General features: G+C 33.0%; 1 protein-coding gene across 8 annotated transcripts in view; it reads right to left on the reverse strand.

Annotated features, from left to right (window-relative positions):
- The window catches only part of LOC105200666, a 352642-nt gene that overhangs the window by 17309 nt on the left and 308858 nt on the right, over nt 1–26475 (reverse strand). For 7 of the 8 annotated variants that reach the window (XM_026137093.2, XM_039457849.1, XM_039457850.1 and 4 more), the window contains 2 exons: nt 24856–25166; nt 2050–2112 (listed from right to left, as the gene is read on the reverse strand). In XM_026137093.2, coding sequence (XP_025992878.1) covers nt 2050–2112; nt 24856–25166 — 374 coding nt within the window. The remainder of the gene's footprint in view (nt 1–2049; nt 2113–24855; nt 25167–26475) is intronic. The other variant, XM_039457855.1, reaches the window with a different exon arrangement.

The following is a 26475-nucleotide window of genomic DNA, read 5'->3' on the forward strand; positions in this document are numbered from 1 at the left end:
CAGCTAAATTTTTAAATACTTTATCGAAATTGTTTCTTCCAACGAAAACGTATTTTTTCAATAATTTTAGCAATTATTTCTGTTTGCAATATGCAACAATAGAAAGTAAAAAATAATTCTTTTAAATATAGAAGTTATAAATATTTTTAAATATATAATTGAAAATATTAGATTTTTTATAAAGAAGTATAGTTCTGTCAAAGTTCCATCGTAATTTCAAAATTAAATATTACACCTGTATTAACTACGTTCTGGATTATGCGTGACATATAACAAATTAATAATATTAAATTAACTAACTAATTTTAAATTGTTCTCATTTCCTTGGAGAAATTTAGTATTAATATTATAATTGAATTAAATCTAGCATTAATATTACATTAATTAAATTTCTACAAGGAATGCATTACATTATATCGCTTTTAATAATTCAAGAACTGTATTCAACGTTTCCGACGTCATTTACTTCAAGTGTATAAAATATTTTTAGAAATTATTCACGTCGTCAAAGTTATCGGCTTCTCTTCATAATTCAAGTCGTGACGATCGTTTGCGATACAGCGGGAGCGGGTCACGCGTTCCCACGAATGCCTCGATGCGCGAGGACGGTGTAATGCACATTAAAAAGCAGGCCTTCCTACTCGGTAAGCACTCGTTTCCGAAAATAACCAGCGAATATTAATAGACGCGTTAGATCCAGGCGGAGGAGACGGAGAAGTGAGCGCGTAGAGAGGGCCGCGATATTTTGGAGCACACACCATGATCCTATAGTTATTCCACGCCGCGATGCGCACTAAATTCGGTTACGGACGGAATATAAAACAGATAGTACGATTATATCGACGAAACAGGAGAGCAGCTTCCTCGGCTTTTTCCTGACGACTAGGGATAGCTACGTATTTTCGTGTTTGCAGGAAACGTAATCCGCAATCGTATTTTAATGAAAAGTAAATCTTTTTTCAAATCTAAGAAAGAGGACAATCGTTATTATGTTAAATACAATTTTCCAAAATGCTATTACGTAATAGTCACTGAAAACTTTAAGAATGAAGACTGTTGTAACTTTTTATCACGCCGCAAGAAGGCACATTTTTAAATTTTATTTCATTCAGAATGGATAGATTCATTTCAACCTCCTTAAAAAGAATCTGTTGTGAGGATTAGAATTAATAAAGTGTCTGTCATTTCATTTCATATACAGTGTCTATATTGAACCTGGTAACTACGCTATATAACTTTTCGATTACTGACACTTCCTAAATGTTCTTTCCTATTTTTTTCGAAAAACTAAAATTATGACGATATTTTAGCGAAATAAAATTAAATTTATTCTTTAATTTTGTTTCAGATAATTAAATTTACATGTAATATGAATAGTATTGAGGGAAAGAATACTGTTTGGAACAATAGGAAACGTATTTAATTTATACGATGCATTATTTTTTATATGGATGATGATGTTAATAACGTCAAAATAATCGATCTTTACTTATCATAATCTACATTATACGAGCGTATTAAGTTTCATTAAAATGATAGCAATGTCAATATCGTTCCTCTAACAATGAGTGAACGAATGTGTGACACCGAGGGATTTCATTTCCAGGGAACTGACACCGCTCGGCTATTTTAGAATCGGACTCCACTGTCGAAAAGAAAAAAAGCAAGAGAGAAAGGAAGAGAGAGAGAGAGAGAGAGAGAGAGAGAGCTGGCAAATAAGAAGCAGTCGAAATATTGCCCACGAGGACCTGCGACTAAAATAAATCGGACGGACAACTTATTTTCTCGCGCGACGCCGAATGTCGCTGCAATTCTTTAACTTCTTAACGCCGAGATTAAGAATTTACTTGAGAAAAAGCACGCTAAAAGTTACTAAATCATTGTTTCTCAGAACACATTCACTGTACTGCGATATACATATTTAAATAAAAATACCTGTTATTTTTTAATAGCCTTGATTTAAATCCTAAAAATTTTTGCGTTTTTAAACATAGCGTAGAAACATTATAATATTTAAAATATTAAGAAGGAAATAATTGTGCAACTTACCGGCATAAGGACCAGAGGGTGAGTTATTATCCTTGTTGCCCTTTCCATCTTTGCTACCGCTTCCTGCAACAGCAAAGAATAAATTCGAAATTACGATAGGATACTTGTAAAACTAGAATGTACAAAATACGTGTTACGTATATATAGGAAAAGTTACTTTTGAAATAAGAACCATTTGAATAACTGTTTCGTTATTAATGATAGTGAAAATCAAAATGCAATATCTTCAATATTAATTCGCTTTACAGCATAAAGCAATGCTCAAAATTACCATTTTACATATTTGCATTAGCATTTTAAATAGTTAAACTGTGTGATTTCTTTGTTAAAATAAAGCATTATAAATTTTCTTTGTAAAGTTTGTTTGTTATAGAAAAATATATTATTCTATTTTAAAAAATGATGATTTTAAAACGTCCCTGTTTCTTCAATTAAATTAAAATTGTCTTCTTCTGATATCTCCTTTAAGAATGTTTTGACTATAATATATAGTACCAGTTAAGAGTTATCGAAATTTAAAAAATGCATACTTTTTATTCCTCTTTTGCTAATCAACAACAAAAAATTTTAATCGAATATCTGAAATTTAATTCTGAAACCAACTGCAAAAGAACGAAACAACTTAGAAAAAAAATTTAGTTTATACTTAATGACTTATGTAATGAAATTAATCATATTTTATTACAGTTTTAAGTGAATAACTTTTAAAGAAATAATTAGATCCAAAAAAACTTTTGCACAAATATTTATTAGAGTTTTATTAGTATGCGTAAAAAATTTAATTTAATTTGTAATGCTATTTCTTCAGTAAATTTATAATAAAGTGCTAGAAAACGCGATTTTACAGATGAAATATTAACATTAAATAAAAAATACAATAACTTTCAAATCAATAAGAGAATTGTGTTCAAATTTTCCAGAGATATTCTTTGTCAGACATATAATAACAATAAAATAATTTATGTAATTTTTATATTTTTAATAATGCTGTGAAATGTGACACACACACACACACACACACACACACACACACACACACACACACACACACACACACATATATGCACACGCACGCACACGCACACGCACACATATTCTTTAAAATCGAAAAAATTGCGTTTGCAGCATTTCTCTTTATGACTAAAAATAAAAGAATTATTCAGGTGGTTTGTTTTAAATACCTCTTCCTATATATGTATACATGTATATTATATGCACGTATATACTGAAAATATATTGATCAAGCATAGCACATATTATTAAAAGTAAAATTTTTTACCAACTTCCATTATTCAAGTATCTAGAAATCTGCACATTATAAATGCAAAAAAACCCCAATAATAATAATAATAATAAGATATAAGTATACAATGAAATACATAAAAGAGTTTAAGAAATACTTATGAAGGATGAATCGAGCAAAAGGGGAAATTCATGCAAAGCCTCTCACACAAAGTGAAGGCACATTCCGTCGGAGCAGCAATTGTAAAAAGCACTATAATCGAAGGTAAGTGAGTAAATGTGTAATAGCGCAAATGTATGAGTTCCCCAACGAGCGGGTTAGATGAGTTAGTTGAGAAGATAAAGAGCAATAATGCATTACGCCAATTATTCGGAATGGAACGGCTACTTTGTAGCGAGCGGTGCTTTCCATTCTAAAATCCGCTTCATCAAGAAATGGAGATGAATATAATGAATTAAAAAAAAAAAAAAAAAATATAGATAGATAGATAGATAACGGTAAAGAATTAAAAAATGCAGAATATTTCAGAATATTCATAGAAAGAGAGAGAGAGAGAGAGAGAGAATATGTTTTATAGAGATAAGTATTTTTTTATAAAATATATATTATATACATGCATATAAGATTTACATAAAAAAATAATAAAAGAGTGTCGCAACTTTTTAAACTGTCTGCGACAACTTTGTACACAATCTTTATTTATTATTGTATGGAGGCTAAGACATTTCGAACATTTTCAACCAAAATAAATTGTTTTCTGTATATTGTTAATTTTCAGTTTTTATTTCAAAAACTTTTCAATAAAATTTCTCGAGAAACACCGAAAATATATTTAAAAACAAGACACAGTAAAGAGAATTAAATTTTTTAAATGACGTATTATTTGTGACTCTCATTATCGTTTAAGATTTTTGAAAAAGTAGCTATCCTAAAGGAATAAAGAGCATGATTAAATTTATTATACATTTTACACGCAATTATACATTTCTCTTAAAAAAAAAAATAAAAAAAAAATGATTTCTTTTCGCTGTTTGATTTCGTTTATTTCGTACAAATTAGACGGGTATAAAAAAAAAAACGAGGGGAAGTTTCCATTGATTCCTGTGTGTACATGTGTGTGTATATGTGTCATTATACAATATTTTATTTGTGTATAAAGATGTCTCTTCGTTATTTTCTAATATCTTTGATTAAAATCATAAAGTTTTGTATTCATCATAAATATTATTTATTATAAATATTATAAATATTTTAATAAATAATATTTATAAGTGTCATTCATAATATATACAATAATTTATTATAAACATATTTAAATAATCTTTTATTATCAGATTTAGCTAGTATCTTCTTTTCACTATTTAAATGAGGTCTGAAAAAAGGCACATCGATTTTCGTTACAACTCGATGACTGAAATGTAATCTATTCCTGCCAAATGAGAAGGAAATCTCATTGTCAGTTATCTTCTAAAATGTGCCTGCCAGTGGACGTATTGGCAGAGCGTCAAATGATAGACCGATTATTAAGAAACCGAAAAGTATCGGCGACGTGATCGATCGACGCGGTTTTCTGGTCTGCTGGCTAATAAATCGTAGAATCTGTAACTCGGTCATGTAACTCGGTCAGTCGGAAATGAAATTCACGTGGTACGAAAGAAGCTCACATTTCCGGTGTCATTCGTCTTCCCTCGTCCAACGATCGATATCTTAATGAGTGTTCCGCAATCCTTTCGACTAATCGTTTTCGCTTTAAAACAACGATACACGATTCGGAAATAAACTATTAAAGAACATCTCCGCGAGAGTATCAACGTTACTGCGATCTTAATACCTTAGCAATTAAAAGCGATCCGTTTTCTACAATTATGTATAAAACAAATGTAAAACAATGATAATGTTCACGCTTTCCTACGTCTCCCTCCGAGAGATGTAGACAAACATACATTTTCCCATTTCACCGATTCACGTGTAAAATCTGTTATATCAAAACTGCATTAATCCAGAGATCAGAATGTTCAGCAGATGTCGGTAGAACCGTTTTTCAAGGACGGCATTCCACGTGGAAGACCTTTGGCGCGATTTTTCAATCGAAATTGAAAAGTTTGTCGAAAGCGACGAAAGAGCGACGATGACGTGAGAGAACTACAGAAGGAGTAAGGTAAAGGAAGAATAGGAAGAGGAGGATGTCCTGAGAAAAAGAGACACGTACCATACCCGAGGAACAGGAACACGAGCAGTAAACTGGATCGCGGAATGGATTACTGTTCGGAGTATATCAGTTGGAATATATACGTGTCGATCCTTAAGGAGCCTTAACCTGCACGAAAGCGTGACCTTTTCAGGTTTTACCGACCTGTAGCGACATTTCTCGTAACGTTGCCGAGTCGAGAGCGCCAAGTTCGTTGACCTCGCGTTTCTCGACGATAGATACTTTATTCGCATTCTGCACTTTGTTTATTCATTGCAATGTGAAATAGTTAAATTCCTATATATACATGTACATAGAGAGAAAAGATTGAAATAAATTTATTTATTATTATATAATATATTCTCTCTAAATTCTTTAGAGTGGAATCCCACTCTAAAAGTGTGAAAATACTGCCACTCTTTATCAAGACTGGCAGGATTTAGAGAGTTATAAATGCTGCTTAAAAGAAAATGAAAAGTAGAAGTAATAGCTTCTTTTTTTCATATCTAAAAATTAATAGCGCGTTCAAAATGATCTTGTATGGAAAGAAAGTTAATAAACGCTTGGAAATTACAATGAGTTTTCTTTGATAAAAAATTATTAATAATTAGAGAAGATAAAGAAGATACAATTTCACACACGCATGAAATTCTCTTATTTTAATATAACGTAAAAGAAAAACGGTGAAAAGTAGTAGCATGCTCAAAACAATCTTGAATGGACAGTTTTAATGCTCATAAATTAGAGTGTTTTCTTCGGCAAATGATGAATTAATAATTTGAGAACATATTTCCAATAAACAGGAGGTCTATAAATTTAAAAGAGCGTATGAGAAATTCCATCATTTTAATACGTGCATCGATTTACACAAATCAAGTTTGTAATCAATCTACATACGTCGAGATTGAACTCGCCGAGATGTAATTTGCTCACTGTAATTAGAACGAAACGTTTGAGTTTCGAGGTTCTCGTCTTCGAATCGCATTTGCGGATCTAAAGGAATTAGAGATGTGTGTAAATCTGTCGTGGCGCTCAAGGTTGCGGTGCGTAGGTCGGTCTGACACACAGCCACCTATTGTGATAATAAGTATTACGTAACGCGAGGATGCAACCAGATGCGCTCGCAATTAAGTGAAATTAGATTAATGCTGCGACAAGATGAGATATTGGTCAGTTGACATTGGAATCTCTTCTGGCGTGTACAATATGCTTCATTAAAATCAATTCTTTTGCCCTTATCAACTTGAACAAAATGCGTTCCGTAGCACAAAAAGTTGCATTCGATAATTTCAATTTGTTGATTTTTATTGCGCAATATTTTCCATCGAATTACCATCCGACAAATTGGCAGTACAAATCTATAACATATTCGCAAACTTTCGGTTGGTAAATTCCCTCTTTTTTTTTTGTCGCGCTAGTACATTATGCACTAGACGCTTGATTGGCCGAGCATGACGAGATAGTACGCCGGCAACTTGTTGGAGGTACGGTATCAGCTGCAATTTTGCAAGGCTACCTCGCTGGGGGTTGGAAATAGTGAGAGTGGTCGAGGACAATGACGCGTACGCTCCCCAACGTTGGGGTAAAGGTGGTGGCGGATGGTGGTGGTGGTGGTGGTAGTAGCGGCGGTGATGGTGGTGGTGGTAATGATATGGTGGTGGTGGTGGCGGTGGTTGTTCACCCCCTGAATAAATCAATAAGTTCAGCCGATGCACGCTCTTGAACAGAACGCAATCGGAATACAAATTTCGAGTTGCTGGCTCGTGAAAAGTAAAAATAATATTCTCCCTCCCTCTATTTAACGTATTTTCATTTCGCCGTAATAAAGAAGCTAATTCCAAAAATCAAAGTCGTGCAGCTATCATGTTTTACCATCTACATCTCATGTATGACACGTGAGACATTCTTTAATAAATACCAACGACAATGTTAAAGTTATGAACCCAATCATGGTACAATCTTGTCGTTTATGTTGTGCAGTTGGCGAAAAGGGAGAAAAAGCGTTGGGAAAGCGCGTACGAAAGGATCAGTTTTTAACAAAGTTTGTCAAGGGAAGGATTAAGATCTGGACAATAAGAGCGCGCGCCCAGACCCATTTCCGCAACATGTTGGGCCCAGCTGACGTTCAAAGAATTCCGGTACCTTGGTTCACGCTTTCTCTGTCTCCCTTTCTATCAGGGCGAAATGTGATGCACGGTGATCAAGTGCGGGATGCATATGCGGGGCTGCCGTGACAAACGAATTTTATATATAATCCTTTTACGTATGTGTGTGACCGCTCTCGCGACCGTGCATATCGATTCCGATGTACGTACGTCTTATGAATAAAATAGCGCACACGGTCGCAATTTCCGGATCCGTAAAGAGAAATGCGCGCGCCTATTATCGTGCATTCGATCCCGCTGAAAGATCACAAACAAGATACGCTATTTGTGACGACGAGGGCACGGTGTGTCGAAAGCGAGATTCGGAACGAAACGCGACAGATTTAATGGCTTTTAATCGTACGTCTTCCCAAGTCGAGCTCCATGCAATCAAATACTTTTTATAGTTTCGCGTTAAAATCAATTTTTGTAAAATGTTGGAATTTTCAAAATCTAAGTATATTCAACATTTTTTAATGTTATAATATATGTTATAATAATATAATTTATGGATAAGTAAGATAAAAATCATACAGCTTAATTTAAATGTAAATTCTAAGATAGATGAATACAATGTAGGTAATAATTTAACGTATTATAAATGTTGATTTTACTTTTAAAGAAATACGCTTCCACAAACTGTGTCAAAGTGTTACATTTTTTCTGTTATTTGTTACATAATGTTTATACGCATTTTTAAATATATTCTTGCTGTGTTAATCTTTCTGTTAGTAAAACATAATCTCTCATCTATAAAGGCTATTCTGTAATGCTCTTTACTTATTGCTATTTTCCTGCTGCCTTCTTGCCTCTTCATACAATGTTTTATCGAAATGAGAGAGAGAGAGAGAGATAAAAGCTGACGAACTATGAAAGAGGTAAGAAACACGTTTGTCGATAAAATAATGCGCGAAAAGACAAAAAGGTAATAGGCAAAAAAAATAGAAAGCAAAGAGCATATTGTAAATTGGCTTTAATAGTTCATGCTCCGCTTGATAAGAAGAGTAAAAAGATTATTAATGTCTAACAACAAAGATATTATCAATGGAAATTATTTTAAATCTTGCAACGCTTGAAAGCATTGTTTTTGTTACGTTTTTAAAGACTTTCTCTCCTTACAATATCACAATCATAAAGACTACTTTGTATTTTATTGTAGTATTTTATTACGGAAAATTGTAGAACGCGCGCAAACAATACTTTTAAGCACCAAAAATCGTTCTGACCGAATAAGGTCTTTTTCACTTATTAATTTGTTAACATTTCGGATTTTCACTTAATATTATTTATTTTACTGTAAGTTCACACTTTTATTAACATACTAGCTTCTTATATATTTAATAGCTTTATCTGCTGATTTTAATATTTTCTCGACAAATCAAAAATTTCAAAGATTTGAATTAAATTTAGTAAAAATTCGAAAACTACAAAAAAACATACGGTTTTTATTTATCTCTCTAAAGATCAAAATCAGCTAATTTTACCCATTGTTCTTTAGTCCATCATTTACGATACGTGAAATGTATTAAATTTAATACAAAATTTTTTACCGCGTGCCTAAAAAGACCTACGATTATCGGGAATTAATTTTTTCAACGGTAAAGCTGCATAAAATACATTTCCTAACGTTTTGAAGTATTTGCCAAAGAAATTGCAGATCGATAAATTGCCGTTATGCCTTTTTAACGGACGGAAAGGGGTAAGACTCTATGACACGAAATGATTTCTAACACGGAAGGGAGCGTGTTATTTTTTTTTTTTTTTAACTTACTCTTACGATAATGACATAACTGTATTTTGTACGGTGCATTGACGTCGACATTCAGGAAAACGCCGAAGGCGCGCACGGCGGAAAACGCGCGATGGCGACTCCTCGATATCGCGGTCGAGTTGCGGCAGCTGTCGCGCGCGCGACGCGTGGGATGCCCTTAAAATTTGTTCTATTTATAGAACACACGGCGGCGAGGAACTGTTGAAAGTGAGGTCGTCGTCGACCCCAGTGCGATCGAGATAGAGATTCAAGGAGACTGCTTGCAACTGACGAATATGTTAAGAAACACGTCGGGAATCGAAGATCAACCCTTTCGTGTCTGGTGAGACATGTACGTGTCTCGGTTCTTCGAAAATTCATATTTTCCATAAAAAAGGAAAATAAAGATAACGATTTCTTTCCAGGCTCATTTTAATATCCTCACTTAATATGTGGGTATAGAATACTCGGAGTTTGAAAATCGCGCGACATTTGTAGAAATTGAGAAGCGAGAGGACTGGATGTGGAAGGGAAAAACGTTAAATTTTCCATCAATACTTTTACTAATCTAGCGTTGTCAGTTTATGTGAAGAAGCCGTATATTTTGTGTTTTTCCTAACAATCGTGCAATTTCACTCGTCGAAATAAATATACTTTATTGCACGACAATTTTTTTTTAATTAAAATATATACCTTCAACCGCTCATTCCTTTAGTTTTTTATTTATTTTTACCTCTATGTTAAATATAATGAACGATTTTTCGAAAAATCCTTTTTTGATTATGCTAAATATTTTTTACAACTTTACTTATACTTCGGAACTTTTTTTTAAACCCTCCGGAATAAAACTAGATTTTACACAGTTACTTTTCAATCGATACATTTTAGGAACACTTGAACAGCGACAAGGTACAATGTACTCTCTATGCAGTAACGATGAAAGTGAAAATACGTACGATAAGCGAGGGTCAAACGTGAAGGACAAAGCTATTCACGAAAAAAAAACTCACTTTGTGAGTTTCACCCCTTGATCTGCATGATCAAATACATGTAAAATGGGGTAAAAGTGAAAAATGCATATATCTTCCATAAAAATCAAGATAGAGAGATCTTTCTGGATTCATTTTGAAGGTCAATGTGAGAGTTATATGGAAAAAATTATTATTTAGTTTTAAATAATAATTTTTTCCATGACGGACTCAAATGATAAATTTTGTTGCATTTAAATGTAAATGGATATAGATTTTTGAGGACGCTGCCGACGAATCTGCAATAAAAATTCCAAAATTAGAAATAACAAATTCAATATGGCGGACTAAAATGCCAAGAAAATTTTACATTTTGGTGCACCATATTTGAAAATTGAAATTTTGATTACAGATTGAAAATCAATGTTCCTAAAAATCTCTAGTAGGACATGAGGCATTTAGGTGCTAATTATTCCTAGAAAAGACAAGAAAGAATTAAGAAAAATCGTAAAGCTGTTACATTCAAGACTGAAGATTTGCGAATTAGAGATTAGAATTCAATCAATCAGAACAAAATGGATTAAAATTATAGATTTAATCGAATTCTAATCGTTAATTCGTAATCGTCATTCGAAAAAAATTATTAACTTAACTAAATTTTTCAATTTAATTACATTTTTTCAATTCAAGTATTTACGTATTTGAGTTAAATAAATACTTGAGCTAAAGAAATTTAATCAATTTAAAAAATGTAATCAATTTAACAGTTCTTTTCTCAATGTAATCCGATACAAAGTTGATGAATTTTAAGATATTTTTTAAATGTAGGTATTAATAATTCGCGAATTATAGGATAATTACCAACAATTGATTTTTAAAAATAATAATAAATAAAATTTGGAATCACAAAGAAAGATCTGTTTGGCGTTGTGTAATTTTCCTTGATAATCTCTTTATCCGATAGATCCGATAGATACTTTGTTTCATGACACTGTATTTATATATTAAAATTCGAACTAGTTAGTGTCTTATTGTGGTAATATAATTTTAAAGGAAATGTACTATTATCATATATGTATACGTGAATCGTGAGATCGGACAAGTGTCTTAATTAACCGGTATAAAGATATCCTTTTCCCACGGGGACTACAATAGCTACTAAAACGTGCGTGTCCTCACACACAAGCCCGTGCTAAATTAACTCATTCTTAAGATTAATTTGGGCATTCTAATTAACGAACGTTATCAATTACTTTTTTCTCGTTATCATACCTCCGCTCCCTCACGTCAACGAACCGTAAACGCGACGCTCGAACGCATTGTTTCCAGTTGGAACAAAAGTTGCGCTTACTTGTTATTCTTCGTTAAGTTATTAACTAGGGTGAGTTAAGCGCGAACAAAAGAGATTATTACAATTGTAAATGTGTAACGGTGACCGGCTTTTCATCGTGAGAACGCGCTCTTTCCGAAGAGAGAAAGAGAGAGTAAAAGTTTCTTCCATTACTTAAGTTTCTTACTATTGACGGTATCCACCGCATTATAAATGGTGTTGTAAATAATGTAACAGTTCGTTTGCGAGGCTAGCCGCGAGGTAATCTTACCGAATTTCCCAACCATGTAATTATATACGCGATAATTACGAACAACACTACTTTCCAGTCGAAAGTGAAGCACACCTCAATAAAATCAAGTATGAGAGCTGTAAATCCATCCGACAATTAGGTATTAATCGTAGGCATTAATAATCGTCAATAATTAATCGCAAATCGTATTTTATTATTCATTACGGAGGATATTACGATCGATAGACAGATCTTAGCAAAAAGTCACTTTTATTAATAAAAATAAAATTGTTGAAATGTTAACATTTATTTGAATTCGATAAAATCACTATTGATTTTAAAGTAAAATTAAATTAATGAAATGTTTTTGATAATCGTTAATGGGATTTTATATACTGTTTATGCATATTCTTAATTTTACCGTAAAAAATGTTGGCTTATACTCGACTGTATAATTAGGCAGACATGTTTACCTAGAACCTTAAAGCAGCTTAGTCTTTAATTTATTTTTTTATAACAATTTTTTAAATCACCTTTTCAACAGCGTTGCCAAAGTTTTCGTTATCTGTACTTCTTTAGTTCATCAAAAGTCAACTATGGTGAATTAGCATACTTTCATCAGCTTTTTACATGAGAAAAACTACATGGTGAATTTTCGTAAGGATAAAATAATATGCTCTATTTATATAATTTTTTTTGTATATCAAAGAATTTTAAAAAGTAACGTAACATGAAATATATTAGTCGTTCGATGTATCTACCACAAGATGTCATGTAAAAAACTCTAAATTAAACTTTTTTACTTTCTTAGAAATCATACGGTCAATTAAATTTAAAATGTTAATATAACAATTATAGTTTTCGCTTTAAATAACATTCTATATAATTTTTAAACAGATTGAAGCATTCGAATTTTTCGATCATATCTTCTTAAGAGACGGGAGATTTTCATCGTTAAATTGAAGGTAAAATTTGCGAGCTTATTTTACAGAAAAGAATAAATGGACGTGATTTAGACGTTATTTATTATTATATTTAACATGAATAGAAAATTAATTTGTAATACAAAACTTATTAAAAATATAGGAGTTCTTTATCATTGAAAACAGATCCGAAAATATCAATGTCACGTTCTACTATGTTTCTTTTAACGGAACAATCGGGTATTTTTCGCGTAGAAAAAAATTAGTATCAAATCAACAAATCATTGTTTCATGTATAAGCAAAAATATAAAATCTTCGAAGAATTTATAATCTTAAACAGACATAATTTGTTTACTTGAAGACTTTTTCCTTTATGTAAGCAAATCATGGCCATGATTATAAATTCTTTCAAGAAGATTTTATGTTCTTGCTTATATATGAAACAATGAATTGTTAATTTGATATTAATTTTTTTCTGTGCGTTCTTGTTTTTAGTGCAATCTCAGGACATTTTGCTCTACAGATTGAACCCGAAATAAAAAAAATGTTCAAAATGCCAACAACATATATGCAAAACTTTAATTTTCGCGTAAAAATTAACGTTGCTTATGTTGTTAATATTTTCCAATGTTTACTAGGTAAGTTTTTTAAGTAGCTGATTTATTTTCAAAGAATGTTTTGTAAGAATTTCTATTCGTCACGACGCAATGTTCAGGTTCGTGCATGGTTACGTCGAGCTGATGCCGCTCGAGCTCTCATTTTTCGCGGACGAAGCAGAAACGAGGTACATACTTGTATCTTCTCTAACAAGATGAATGAGGGAGCTATTAATACAGTACAAAACATTTCTGAACGTTTTTTGCAATGTTGCTGAACTGTTATGCCCAAATTGCACACGATATTTATGAAAATATTTATGAATATTTATAAACATTTATGAAAATTATTACATCTTTTAAAAATATTATATTAATATTATATATATTATAATATTAATGTAACTTAGCGGTTATCTTGTGGCACATAAGTGTAAAGAAACAACAAAAAGGATAGGATGCAGCGAAATAGAAATGCTTAGCTCTTGCATTCTTTGTTCAGTTTGATGTCTTGTACATACATCTCATCTGTTTGGAATATACGGTACTTTTAACGCACAGGATTAATGTAGTACACACGCTTTATGATTGGGAGGCAGCCTGTGAAGAGCATACAAAGTTTACGTATTTGCACTTTACTACTATCTGTATGTGTTAACCTCTTCATTATTACATATATTACATTAATTATATTCTATATAAATGTATAAAAGATATTCGTCAATCGTGAGAATAACGAAAAAATTGGATAATTTTAAATTCGTGCGGTGCACAAATAATAGTTAAAAGAAAAACTTTATGTTCCCTAAGAGTATTTTGCGATTGCGTCTAATGTTCATTTCTATACAAATTTAATGTAACAATGTAATTTTAATCTCGATTTTAACTTAATCTTTATCTTTTTCTTCTAATTCTTAGAAAAAGATAAGAGGTAAATTAAATAAAAATTATATTATAGTTAATTTATATTGGTATAGAAATAGACGATTAATCGCAAATACGCGGAATTACGATTATTCATCGATGACCACTTCTTCTGATGAATCGATGTAAATCTATCTATCGCGCATCGTTCTTCGCACTGATTGTGAGAGAAAAACAAGCCTGCAATTACCATAATTTAATTATAATTTATAATCATTTTCGATGTGACAACTGTATTTATCATTATAATAACTATGCAAGTTATAGCTATTAGTTATTACTACGTAAATAGTAAAATGAATATTAAAAAAAATATTTATATTTATCATAACTATGATTGCATTTACTGTATAAAAAGGTTCACCTTATTTTTATTCATATCTTCATATTTTACTTCTACTATATTAATATTTAAAGTTGTCATAATTTACAGAAAAATTTCTTCATAGTTGGTAACGAACCATTTGGTCACAGCTGCAAACAAAATCTTTGGTATAGTTGTAAAAACAATTGTTTGGTTAAAGCTCCCGATCGCTTGATCAAAACAACTACATATTTAATAACTACACTACAAAATTCATTCGATAATTTAACCAAACGTTTGATCTGCCTCACTAAATATTTCTTTCGACGCATTAACGTCAGTTACAGTAGTAACTATAAAAATGGAGCTCCTAATCGTAATTATTTTACAAATACAATTACATAGTCGCAAATAACGAACATTTTTCTCTCGCTGCAGACGAGGAGGACTCGGCGGAATCAAAGCTGACGAGACGTAAAGCCGAGAGAAATCTGTGACTTTAACGGTACGCGACCGAGACCGGCCGCCTATTTTGTTTCTACGATGGAGCGCGGGGCTCTCGTCGCGTCGAGCGCCTTCTTTAACGGCTTGCGAGCGTTATCCACCTGCGACCGTGAAAACTGAGAGCTCATCGTTCGCATGACTAACGGCACGTGCAGCGATTGCCGTGTCTCACGCGAGGTGAACGCCGCGTGAGGCGCGCCGCGTCACGAAATTAATGGGACGGATGCGAGCGTCGTCGCGTCGGTGGCGACGTGCGTTAGATGAAAATATTAAAAAAAAAAATCGAGAACGACCTTGTTTCGTCTTTCTAGCAATCTAATCATCGTTGATGTCTAACTGAGATATTCCCGCGAGACGAAGATAACCGAGTGACACAGATGGATGGGACGTCCTCGCTTTCGAGAAATTCTTTTCTTTGCGGTATCCTCTCTGGTGTAAGAAAATTTTAAAGCTCCTTTCTTTCTTGCCAGAATATTTACTCAACTGTGAGAAAATATTCCAAACGTTCCCGATTCTGTAAACGTTTTCGTTCAAATTTGCAAGTAAAAAGAGCATTTCTTAAATGTGAGATATCTAGATGTTTCTCTTAGAAGAAATGAATAAAATTTACTGAGCAGTTTTTTCGAGAAAAAAATTAATCATTATTCAAGTTACTTTGAAATAACACGTGTAAAACAGTACTATCTAAAATGAGAAGCTGTTAATTTTTTTCCCCATCCATACAGGTAAGGAAGAAAAACTGCGGAGCTCGGTAAATATAATTTTTCTAAGTTCACATTTATATATACGCACATAAAGTTTCGTTAATATTTATCCCCCGAAAGAATAACAAGAAAGAAAATTTATCGTGAACATAAAGATGTCAGTACTTAAATATTTAAGAAGTACTTTTTAAAATAAAATTTATTATGAAAAAAATTTAAGCTTAACTTTGGTAAGAAAAAAAATGTTTTACTTTATTACTTGTTGAAATAACAACAAAATCATCGAAGAAATTAGAGATTTTGACAAACATTCTCTATATTCTTCAAAGAATTCCTTAATTTTTCAGAGAAAAGAGAAAAATCCAGCTTTTCCTAGGATTCCTAATAGATGACTTTCTCTTGCAATTATTACATTTTGTTTTATTCTTATGTAATATTGTACATTTTTCTCCAATCTGACGTGTCTCTTATAAAGTATCCACGTTACTTTGACTCACTCGCCAAACTTGTTCACCGTGATATATTCTCATATCGGTCGGACGGCGCTTTAATTTACAAACTCGACGTAACCTCAGCGATAAAACCGGTATCGAGGCATATTGTTTCAATAAATTGCGCAGATTAACGTGTGGTTTACCGTGCATCGAAATGTAATTGGTGAAATTGCCTTGCGAACAGTTGCGGTAAGGCCATCACATTCAGATAAATAATATCATTTTACTTAAATGATAACTACACGGTCAAAAAAGAAGTTAGATAAATGAGTAGAGAGCACCCCTTTTTTCAAAATGGTAATATGATTTTGCAATGCTTATTTATAAGCGATACCAGACCACTGAATATTTTTTGCTGTGATAGAAAAAGCAGGAAACCGTTGAGAAAATGAAATGGCAGCGAGGGAAGGGGCAAATAATATCGCGCGTCGAATATCTTTGTTCGATAAAAGTGAAATACGGCCAGTAAAGTAGAGATATTAATAGCAAGGAAAAAAATACGAGCATGATTGAAAATATTCATGAATAAATTCTGGTTCGGTCAGACGATTTTGCTAAGGAGCTCTATATACGTTCTCAACTTTCGAAAAATTGATTTTTTGTTTAATTAAGAATTATTCTTTACAATTTTGAGTGTATGGGACAAAAAGAGTTCATATAAAAGTCACAAAAATAAGATATAACCAAAGTTATAAATAATATGATCGCGTATATGCATTAATCGTGTTTCTCGTTAATGTCGACATGATAACTCGTTTTCAATATTTTTCGATGAAAATTTGTCGTTTGTAATTTGTAATAATTATAGATTGAATCAATAAGGCCGAAACACCGTGCCAGAAAAATCCAACATTTATGCAAAAGGATCAATATATCAACAAATAAGTCGTAATTATTCGTAATAAAAATTGTTTACTGATTGTAGTCAATAAAATTTTCTATTGACTATTTTTTAATTAAAATTTTTTTATAAAAAAATGGATTTTTTTTCAAAATTCAAAAATTTGGCTGCACAGTCGGTAGCCACACACAATCATTTTATAAGCACATATTGTAATTTTACAGATTCGATGACCCCACAAGCTGGAATCATGCCGGTCATAAAGAAAAAATTTTTTCGACGCCTTGAATCAGCGCCAAACAAACACGTGTTTAAATCTGTGTGAACTAAAAATAATTTTTAAAAAATATTTTATCATTCCTTATTTACACCAGTAAAATGACTTTTTCTAAATGTTAAATTTATTTATTTCATTTTCTTTCCAAAAGATTTCACAAAAATCAAAACATAATTCATCGACGTTGAAGAACGTATGTAGCCTCTTAAATAGTTGACGAAGGAATTTTTCCAGCTTTCTAACTGTTCACACTGATCCATGCTGCATCCTGTAAAATTCAGAATCCCACGAAATACGAGGATGTCGGTTTTGTCGGGCAGCCAAGGTGTACGTTCCGCGACTCTCGGGATTGTAGTCGTCACCGTTGTCGTCGCCGAGGTCGGTGAATGCTCGGCCGTGATGGAGGAGGATACCGTGTCCGGGTGCAAGGGTAGTATTTGCCCCCGCCACCCGCGGGGGTTGGTAGACGGACCAGCAGACGGGAGTAACGATTGCCACCACTACCTCGCCCTGACGAGAGAGGGATGCTCGCGCCCCTGCCGTGCCGTGTTCACCTACCAACATCCACCACCTACTAACCGATCGGAAAACATCCCCCTTTTGGATGGTCATTCCTTGTGAGAGTCGCGGAGAAGCTTATGATGTCTCATAATGAGGCGTGTGACCGAAATTATAATTGTACTGGCCGCAATTCACTATTGGAAGAGATGTTGAAGAGATATTGAATCAGTGTTTCCCCGATACATCATAACAATTAGTTGAAAGAACATATTTTTCGAAAATGTACGCGGAAAGAGCGCTAAAGTAACTAAAAATTTAGCTAGACACAGATCTAAAAATAATTTTGTTGGACCATCGAAATAATTATGCAGGACGCCCAAGTTGATTGCTGAAATATCAAAATTTTATTATGCCCATTACCCTTGAATGTGCTTCAAAATTATTTTGATAGACCAAATTATTTCAGATCTGTATCTATCTAAATTTTTCGATACTTCGGTAAAACTTCTTTCTGTGCGCTGAAAAAAATTTTTTCCAATAGAAATATGTAATTAGAAAATTTTAAAAGTTATTTTGTCAACCTTCGTGAATAATAATCTCATTTTGTTTGCAGAATTTGATTTTCCTTTAAATACAGAGATTCTTTAAAAAATTATAAATTTTTCTCACACAAATTAGAAACCAACATTGTTTTCACCGATTTTCTGTAAATTATGCGAGAAGAGGAACAAGTGGCATTTCGAAGTTATCGTTAAATCTAAAACGTCGAGGTAACTTTTACACTTTATAGAGGAAATAGAACATGAAGAATCAACATCAAACGAGCGAGCGAAAATTTTGTCGGGTGAGAGCCACAGTGCTCTTTTTTAAATTTGCAGTTTGCAAGGTCGGTCCTCACGATATTTAGCTCGCCTGTGTCATCCGCCTTAAATTGGACTTCCATGTCCTTGACTGCGAATTCGCGTGATATCATTCACCGGAGGACTGTAGACGGCCGAACGTGCGAAACGGGCACACGCACAAATCACGCGTTCGACACGCGAATATATACGCCCAAAACTTATCGGCACAGTCATTCTCGCTGGAGTTTATACTCTCGCAGCGAATCGATAAGGCCGAAACACCGTACCGGGTGTAAATCCGACAATCGCGCAAAAGGATCAATATAAATACCGGCGACAAATGACTTAAGAGTGAATTTCGTCTTAATCCACTCTCGAACGTGCGCAGAAAATTCTTCTTTGTTTTCGGAGCTCTTGCGAAAAATCGAAGACAGACACGAGTAACTTATCGTTAAGTTTCTTTCTCTGAAAGCTAATAATCGCTTGTGGATATAACTTTCATGATACGGAACGAAAATACAAGTGCAACTTATATCTATTTGCGTGGAAGGATGTTTTACTCTTTTGATGACACAGACGAGGGAAGGAAGTTTTACTCTTTTATTTCTTTTACTTCATAAAAGTATATATTCTTAAAAATCGATAGCAGAATTTAATGTAACGTAACGAAAGCGAATTTCAAGAAGGTGCATTAAAAATATTTTATGTAAATTTAATGTGAAAAGTGCACTGAATTCCATGCTTGTCAGTTATAAATTTAATATGTAACTAAAAGATATATTGAATTTGATATTTTTAACAGTGTACTCACAGTGAGAAATCCGTAAGAAAGACTTTACTCTTCGCCTCACACATAAAAACCTACTTTAAGGAATAAATATATTTAACAACAAATTATTTATATTTGTTGGATACAAGATTTTTAATGAGTGCGCACTCGGAAAAAAAGTCATATCAACAACTAAATATTTGAAGACAAATAGCGTTTCAACAATACATTATAAAGTTATAATAAGTATAATAAATCTCTATGAACTAAGCAAATACAAAATCCTCTCATTGGATAACTGCGGAAAAATAATAACACAGGCGACGGAAAATTGAGCTGGCTGAGATTTAAATTTGAAATCTTTTGTTCTTAATTGCAGCCTCCTTAGGATGCCGCGCGACTGCTCCACTGATCTCATAATTATTCCCATCGTAAAAAAATGTTTGATATTTATAATTGCATGGCAAAATAATTATGATTAAGAGCTCCATTTTTATTTAACTATTATAATATTAATAATAACAATATTGTGTTTCTAATTTTATAAAAAAATTTACTACAAATTATGATAATTTCAAATATAATAAAATATTTAGATATAGATGATAAAAATAAAATTAACCTTTTTATGTAATAAATGCAATTACAATTATAATAAATGTAACCTACTTTTTAAACATTTGCTTACTGCTATGTAGTAATAATAACTAATAATTATAATTTGCTTGATTAAAAAAATTATAAATATATAGTACTAAAATAACTATAAATTATAGTTAAATTATGATAATAATAAGTAAATCCGGACTGACAAAAAAGTCAAATATAAAGATGGCAGACCTATGTCATAGCAGTTCTTAATGCTGAATAATAATTTAATAATGTGTGCAGCATGTAGTTTGAATAAGCCGGAGAATAAAAATTGTTATTACTATTAATACGTTTTAAATTATGGTAATTCCAATAATTTTTTCTCTCAGTATGAATACGTAATCGGCTCTCTATACTTGCACAATTTCAAAAACAAAAATATTATTGATGCAAAACGTGTGTGTTATAGTAAATGATAATTAATTATTTATTAGGACACTGTGTTTTGTTCCAAGAAAATAATTAACTAGAAAAATGCAATTGTTATATAGTATTTTATTTGTATGATTATATAACTGTGCAATGCAGTTGAATTGCTATTTCACCATCAATTAAAAGTGTATGTACACATCAATTGTTGCAGTGACTATACTTTTTTTTATAATCGTATTTAACAATATTTCCTTTAGTATTCAGTAATACTTTGATTTTTATTGCTTCGCAAAACCAGTGGCAGGTATTTAAATACTAAATTTCAGACGTCAAATTATAGTTGCCAGAACTATTTCTTGGTGCATCCTAACAAGAAATTGAGCGCGCGAGGGAAGTAGCTGAGAATAATGAATAATTTTATCGAATTATCAGAACGACAGTCGGGAGCAGCGACTCGTCGAAAAAAAGTGCCTGGCACAATGTCGCGAATGCATTAAATCGCATGTTATCGCTAACGGTTATTTATAGAGTGCCATGTCGATACGCCGCGAGGAAAAGAAGTCCCTCGTCGTCGCGTCTACTCGACGAGTAGGAAGATGCAAATACAGTGATCCGAAAGTTCCGCTGTGGAACAAAGTGCTACTAAAAATTAACCGAAGAAGCGAGTTAAGTGAGTTAAGTGACTTAACTTTTCCTCTGCTTCGCGGTGCATTCTTCAAACTAGCGCATACTTTTCCCCCTTTTTAATCGCGTATAATTCAAAAAGCATTAGCGTCTTGACGTAGATATATCCTTACTAATCCATAAGTTAAAAGAATAATAGAAGCAGAATTGTCCCACGGTTAGGACCGACTCCGAGCGTCCGGATCTTAGACTCTTAAATGACTACATCTATCGAACCGGACTCTCTTCTCTCCCGCCCTCCCCCCATCTCCCCCACTCCGTCTTTTTCTTTTTCTTTCCCCCTCTCTCTTAAATTAGTGTAGTGCTTTTCTCCAAGTCCGAAGTCCGACTTGCGCGAGTCTGAAAATTTGACGAGGTGTACAGACGGGTTGCGCGCTGGCGCGCAAGCGGCCGAATCGGCGGACGCGGAAACATTCGCGGATGAACCTTCCGTCGGACGAATCAATAACGGGAACCCTCGGGTGTGAAGGAGACACCTCCGGAGCGGCGGCAGCGGCGACGGCAGCGGACCCGCTCACTCGCTCGCTCGCTCGTTTGCGCGCGCGGGGATGTCCCACGCACAATGTGGCGTACCCTCTGCGCGCGCCTCCCCCCTCCCATTTGTCTATCCGCTCGAACACGACGATGTTTGTTGGGCGCAGGTAGCCACGGGACCCCTGAATTTTTTTTGCAAATTTATTTTTCGTATACAGGAGTAACTGTACCGAGGAGGGCCTATATTAAACTGTGTCGCGCATATTCATGCCGATGAAGTGTTACGAAAGATGATCGATAACGATTTTGTCCTCGAGGTTCATCAGAAGGAACGATTTACGAGGATAAAAGCAAAAAATGCTATTACAAATTTATAAAACTTAACCAAAGAGAACAATATTATATTGTCAAAATTTATACGTGTACGGAATATTTTATGTATGAATGTCTAATATCTGCAAGAAATTTATATTTACTAATTTTTAAAAACTAAAACTTTTTTAATTCGATACACAACTCTTTCATGATTAAAGAAAAAAAAATGAAAGGAAGGGTGCTTGTTTCGTAAGTTACGTTACTGATCAGAATAGAGGAGCGCGGGACGATTCGCAACGTGTAACATGGCCGAGGCCTTGTCTCTCCCTCCCTCCTGTCGCCCTCTCCAACCGCGCGGACGAGCTTTCAAGGTCGGTTACATTCAACTGGAAAATGACTCGGTGTGATGCTGTCAGATAGCGCCACGTTACAGCGCACGTAAAACACGTGGTGCGACAAAAATCGCGCGATCATTGCGCAGAGAGGAACCTATAGCAATGCCACTTGCCAAGAAATATTCCCTAGATTCTCTAGATTCTAGTGACGAAGTATTTCTATATAACGATTGTGATGAAAAATCGAGATATTGAATACTTTTTAACAATAGTATAATTTTAACAATAGTATATTTGGTTACGTGATTGGCTATAGATTATAAAACTGTTAGGACTAATCTCCATTTAACTTAAATAAAAATCAGCCAATCAAATTTATGAATTGTTAACTGCAAAACGTAAAATTGATTAGGTTTCTAATCTAATTTCTTAATTATTTTAATTATTTTAATATTAATTTAAAATATTATATTTTAAATAAATAAATTACAATTTGCATAAAACAGACAAAAAACAAAATAACACAATCAGTTTTAAGTTTTGCAGTTGGCACTGCATAAAATTAACCGGTTAATTTTTAAGCTGCTGATGAGACCAGGCCTTACAATATAAAAAATTTTTTATTCAATAACAGTTATAATTATGTACGTAATGTCTTACGTTGACTGAAATTTTGAGGTATGAAAATACATGTGTAACTGTATAGAGTTATCGACGTTTGATAAGAATCAACAGTCGGTATTAGCTTTTCTTCATTTAAAGCTATCTCACACATTTTGTATGAATAAATATCTAAAAACTACTGTATTTTAAAGATGCAATTTGTCTTATTGAATTATGCATATTTACAATAGTAGTGAGTCATAAAAAATGCAAGGTTTTACATACAATATTCTTGTATTCAACTACATGTTAGACATGCGGTTATTGCGACTTATTTCTAAATTATAAAAAGTAATAAACGTTCATTATTACGTTAACATTCCTGATAAATGATAAGAATTAAGGTAAATGTTATTTCACGGAAAAAATTAAAGATATTGCAGGAATGCTACATGCAACAGACCGTGTATAAACGTGTACGAAAGTGATACAGAAAAGTTAGATTTTATATTTGAAAAAAAATGGTATTAAAAAGAAGGAAAATTACAAACACGAGTCAATAAAAAAATTGTAAATTGTTTAAGGCTCGATCATTGACAAATATTATATGTTTCAATGAACATTAAGAAGTGAAAAGTAATAATATATATTCCGAAAGTCTATCTTATCGTGATGCTACTGTAGAAGGAATATTGGGACATCGATTACACATTAAGTAACATACGCATAGACACAAACGAATTTCTTAATGATTACAGCATTAATAAGTTACTTAGAAGCAAGCATTCCAAGATATTAAAGATATGAGATTAAAGAATGAGATAGCATTAAGTCAGTGGCACTCAAATGCCACGAAAGGTCACACGATACAAGTCAGAAAACTCTTTCACAGGTTACTTATCAAAGATTACGGGCTTTCAAATAGCGAAAGCTTTAGGAAACACGACGTAAGCGATTTGTTAGAGCAATAATGACAATTATGTGTAAGTATTGGTTAATGGGCTACTAAAGATATATTAATTATTTTTTAAATTATGCATGGTAGAAATGATTAAATAATTAAGTCACTTTGTATTACTATTGTACATACATGCTCTACATTTGGTATTACTTATTTCCTCTACGTTAAAATACATTAAGAGAACAATAAAACACATTATAGATATATCGTTTGATCAATAAATCATTCTTAATTTTTTTTTAAGAAAAAATTTCTGCATTATTTCGAAATTTTTCTTATTATAAAATTTTCAGTTATTTAAATAAAATCACAAACTACATACTGATTCAATAAGAATTTGTTATATAATAATATATAAAAGAGCAACATAAAATTAAAAAAAAATTGAATTTAATGTTGTATATATCTTTAAGATTTAACAAATCATTTCATAGTCAAATAAACCAAAGTTCCCGCGATAACATTAAAAATACACAATTTAAACGGTAGTTCAACAAAAATTGTCGCTTATCGCTTACAATATCTCTTCATCACGGCAACAATCCAAAAATATCGTGTCCACATTTGTGTTCCAAGTAACATTCCACGGTCCACCAACAATACTATTATGAGTACTGCTAACATGTCAAAAGATGAATCTTCGAAGCCTCATGCCATCATTGTAAGCGCATTTGATCGCATGTTGAATTCATAATAGCACTGCTGAGAAAGAGGGAAAAAAAAGAAAACAAAATACGAAACCGTGAAATCCATCTTGAGCGCAAATGGGATCCATGATATCTCAGGGTTGTCAGCGACGTCGTGTTTTCCTAACTACGCCACGCGCCGAATGTTCAGGCGTGGTGCTTTCTAATAGCGCGAATCTCCGGCGCTTACCTTTCTTGATGAGCAAGCTAGTGACCCTCCGTAGCGCCTCGCGAGTGCTGGAGGCGGAGCTGTGCTTACTTTGGCCGAAGTATTTGTTGGGTGTGATGTTCGTGGGCAGAGTCAGCGGCTTCCTCTGGTCCCCGGTGCTCGGTAGCCGTGCGTCATAGGCATTATTCAGCCGCTCGAGATGCTCGATCGACGCCGGTCGCGGTTGGTTCGCCTTCCTGGTGGGATACCATCCGCGATTCGGGCCGCCCGCCAGCCGTAGAAGCTCAGTGCCGATTATGGCTTGCTCTAGACCAGGATTGTTCCGTCGATAGCTGAAAGTTACGCAAAGAGATTAGTAAAGCGTACAATAATTTCTTACATATGGGAAATATAAAAAAAAGCAAGTGTCCAAATTAATTTTAACAAATGAATCGAGCGTCTTGCCCTCATTTTTTTAATAACTTTTCACGCAATCGACAAATTACCCAGATAGCAACATGTCTATATTTGTTGTTGGTATGTTTCTCGCAAGCATAACATAACATGTGTTGCATTCAGAATTGCAGCAACTAAGCCCACATTTGTAGGCAAATGCTTTAAAGATATGATAACTTTGGATAGCAACTTGCCGGCAACTTTCACTGTCACCATCAAAATTTGTGTTGCTGTTATGTTGCTATAATTTATTTAAAAGATCACACAATGCTGTTATATGACTAAAAATGCGATTATGCTATCTTTCTGTTAAACTGCTGGCAATGCATACATGCGTCGTTACGCCTGTGTGTTGTTTCAGTGTCAGATAAAATTTAAAATTGTCGAAGACAAATATACAGGGCAAGTTACCAACATCATAAGCAATCATAGATTTACACGATTTTGCTTAGACACGCTCTGTTATCTGGGATATTCTATAAGAATACTAAAAATCAGCCCTGATGGAAATAAATCACTGAAATATTTGAAATAAGAAATGAAAATTACTAAAATATCGTTGAAATATATTTCAGTATATATATAAATTATACTTATAGAGAAATACTATGAATTCCAAAGATAATTCTTAAGAATGATGAAAAGACAGTAAAAAAAAATACAAAATATATATATAAATTTATATAAATTTAATAACAAAAGTTGAAAACTGAAATATATTGAAATACCATGAATTTTAAAGATGAGCGATGAAAATGTTAGAAAAGAAATAAAACAAAAACAAAGTAATATCAAATTAAGTTTTAATAAGGTTTTCTACTTAATTTGCAAGTTAATTATAATACAAATATTTGAATTTACAAATTATTGTAATTAAAAATGTTTAACCTTACAATATTTAGAATTTTTAACATTTTCTTAAAGTGCGTTAAATCATTTATTTGTTTATAATTTTAAGACTTGCTTGAAATATTTGCATTTCGATCCACTCATAAAATATTGAATTTTGATCAATTCTGCTGACTGATTTCAGTAAATTCATTGATTTTATTGATTTTTATTTAAACCTTACAACTTTGATTTCATTTTGAATTCTTATGAAAGACAATTTCATGTGATTCAGTAATATTTCAACTTTATTTATTACAATTTCAGCAAAATATTTCCACCACAAGGAAGCTAGTTACAATAATTGCTCCGATTATT

The sequence above is a fragment of the Solenopsis invicta genome, chromosome 15 (assembly GCF_016802725.1).
Source record: "Solenopsis invicta isolate M01_SB chromosome 15, UNIL_Sinv_3.0, whole genome shotgun sequence".
Classification (NCBI taxonomy): Eukaryota; Metazoa; Arthropoda; class Insecta; order Hymenoptera; family Formicidae; genus Solenopsis; species Solenopsis invicta.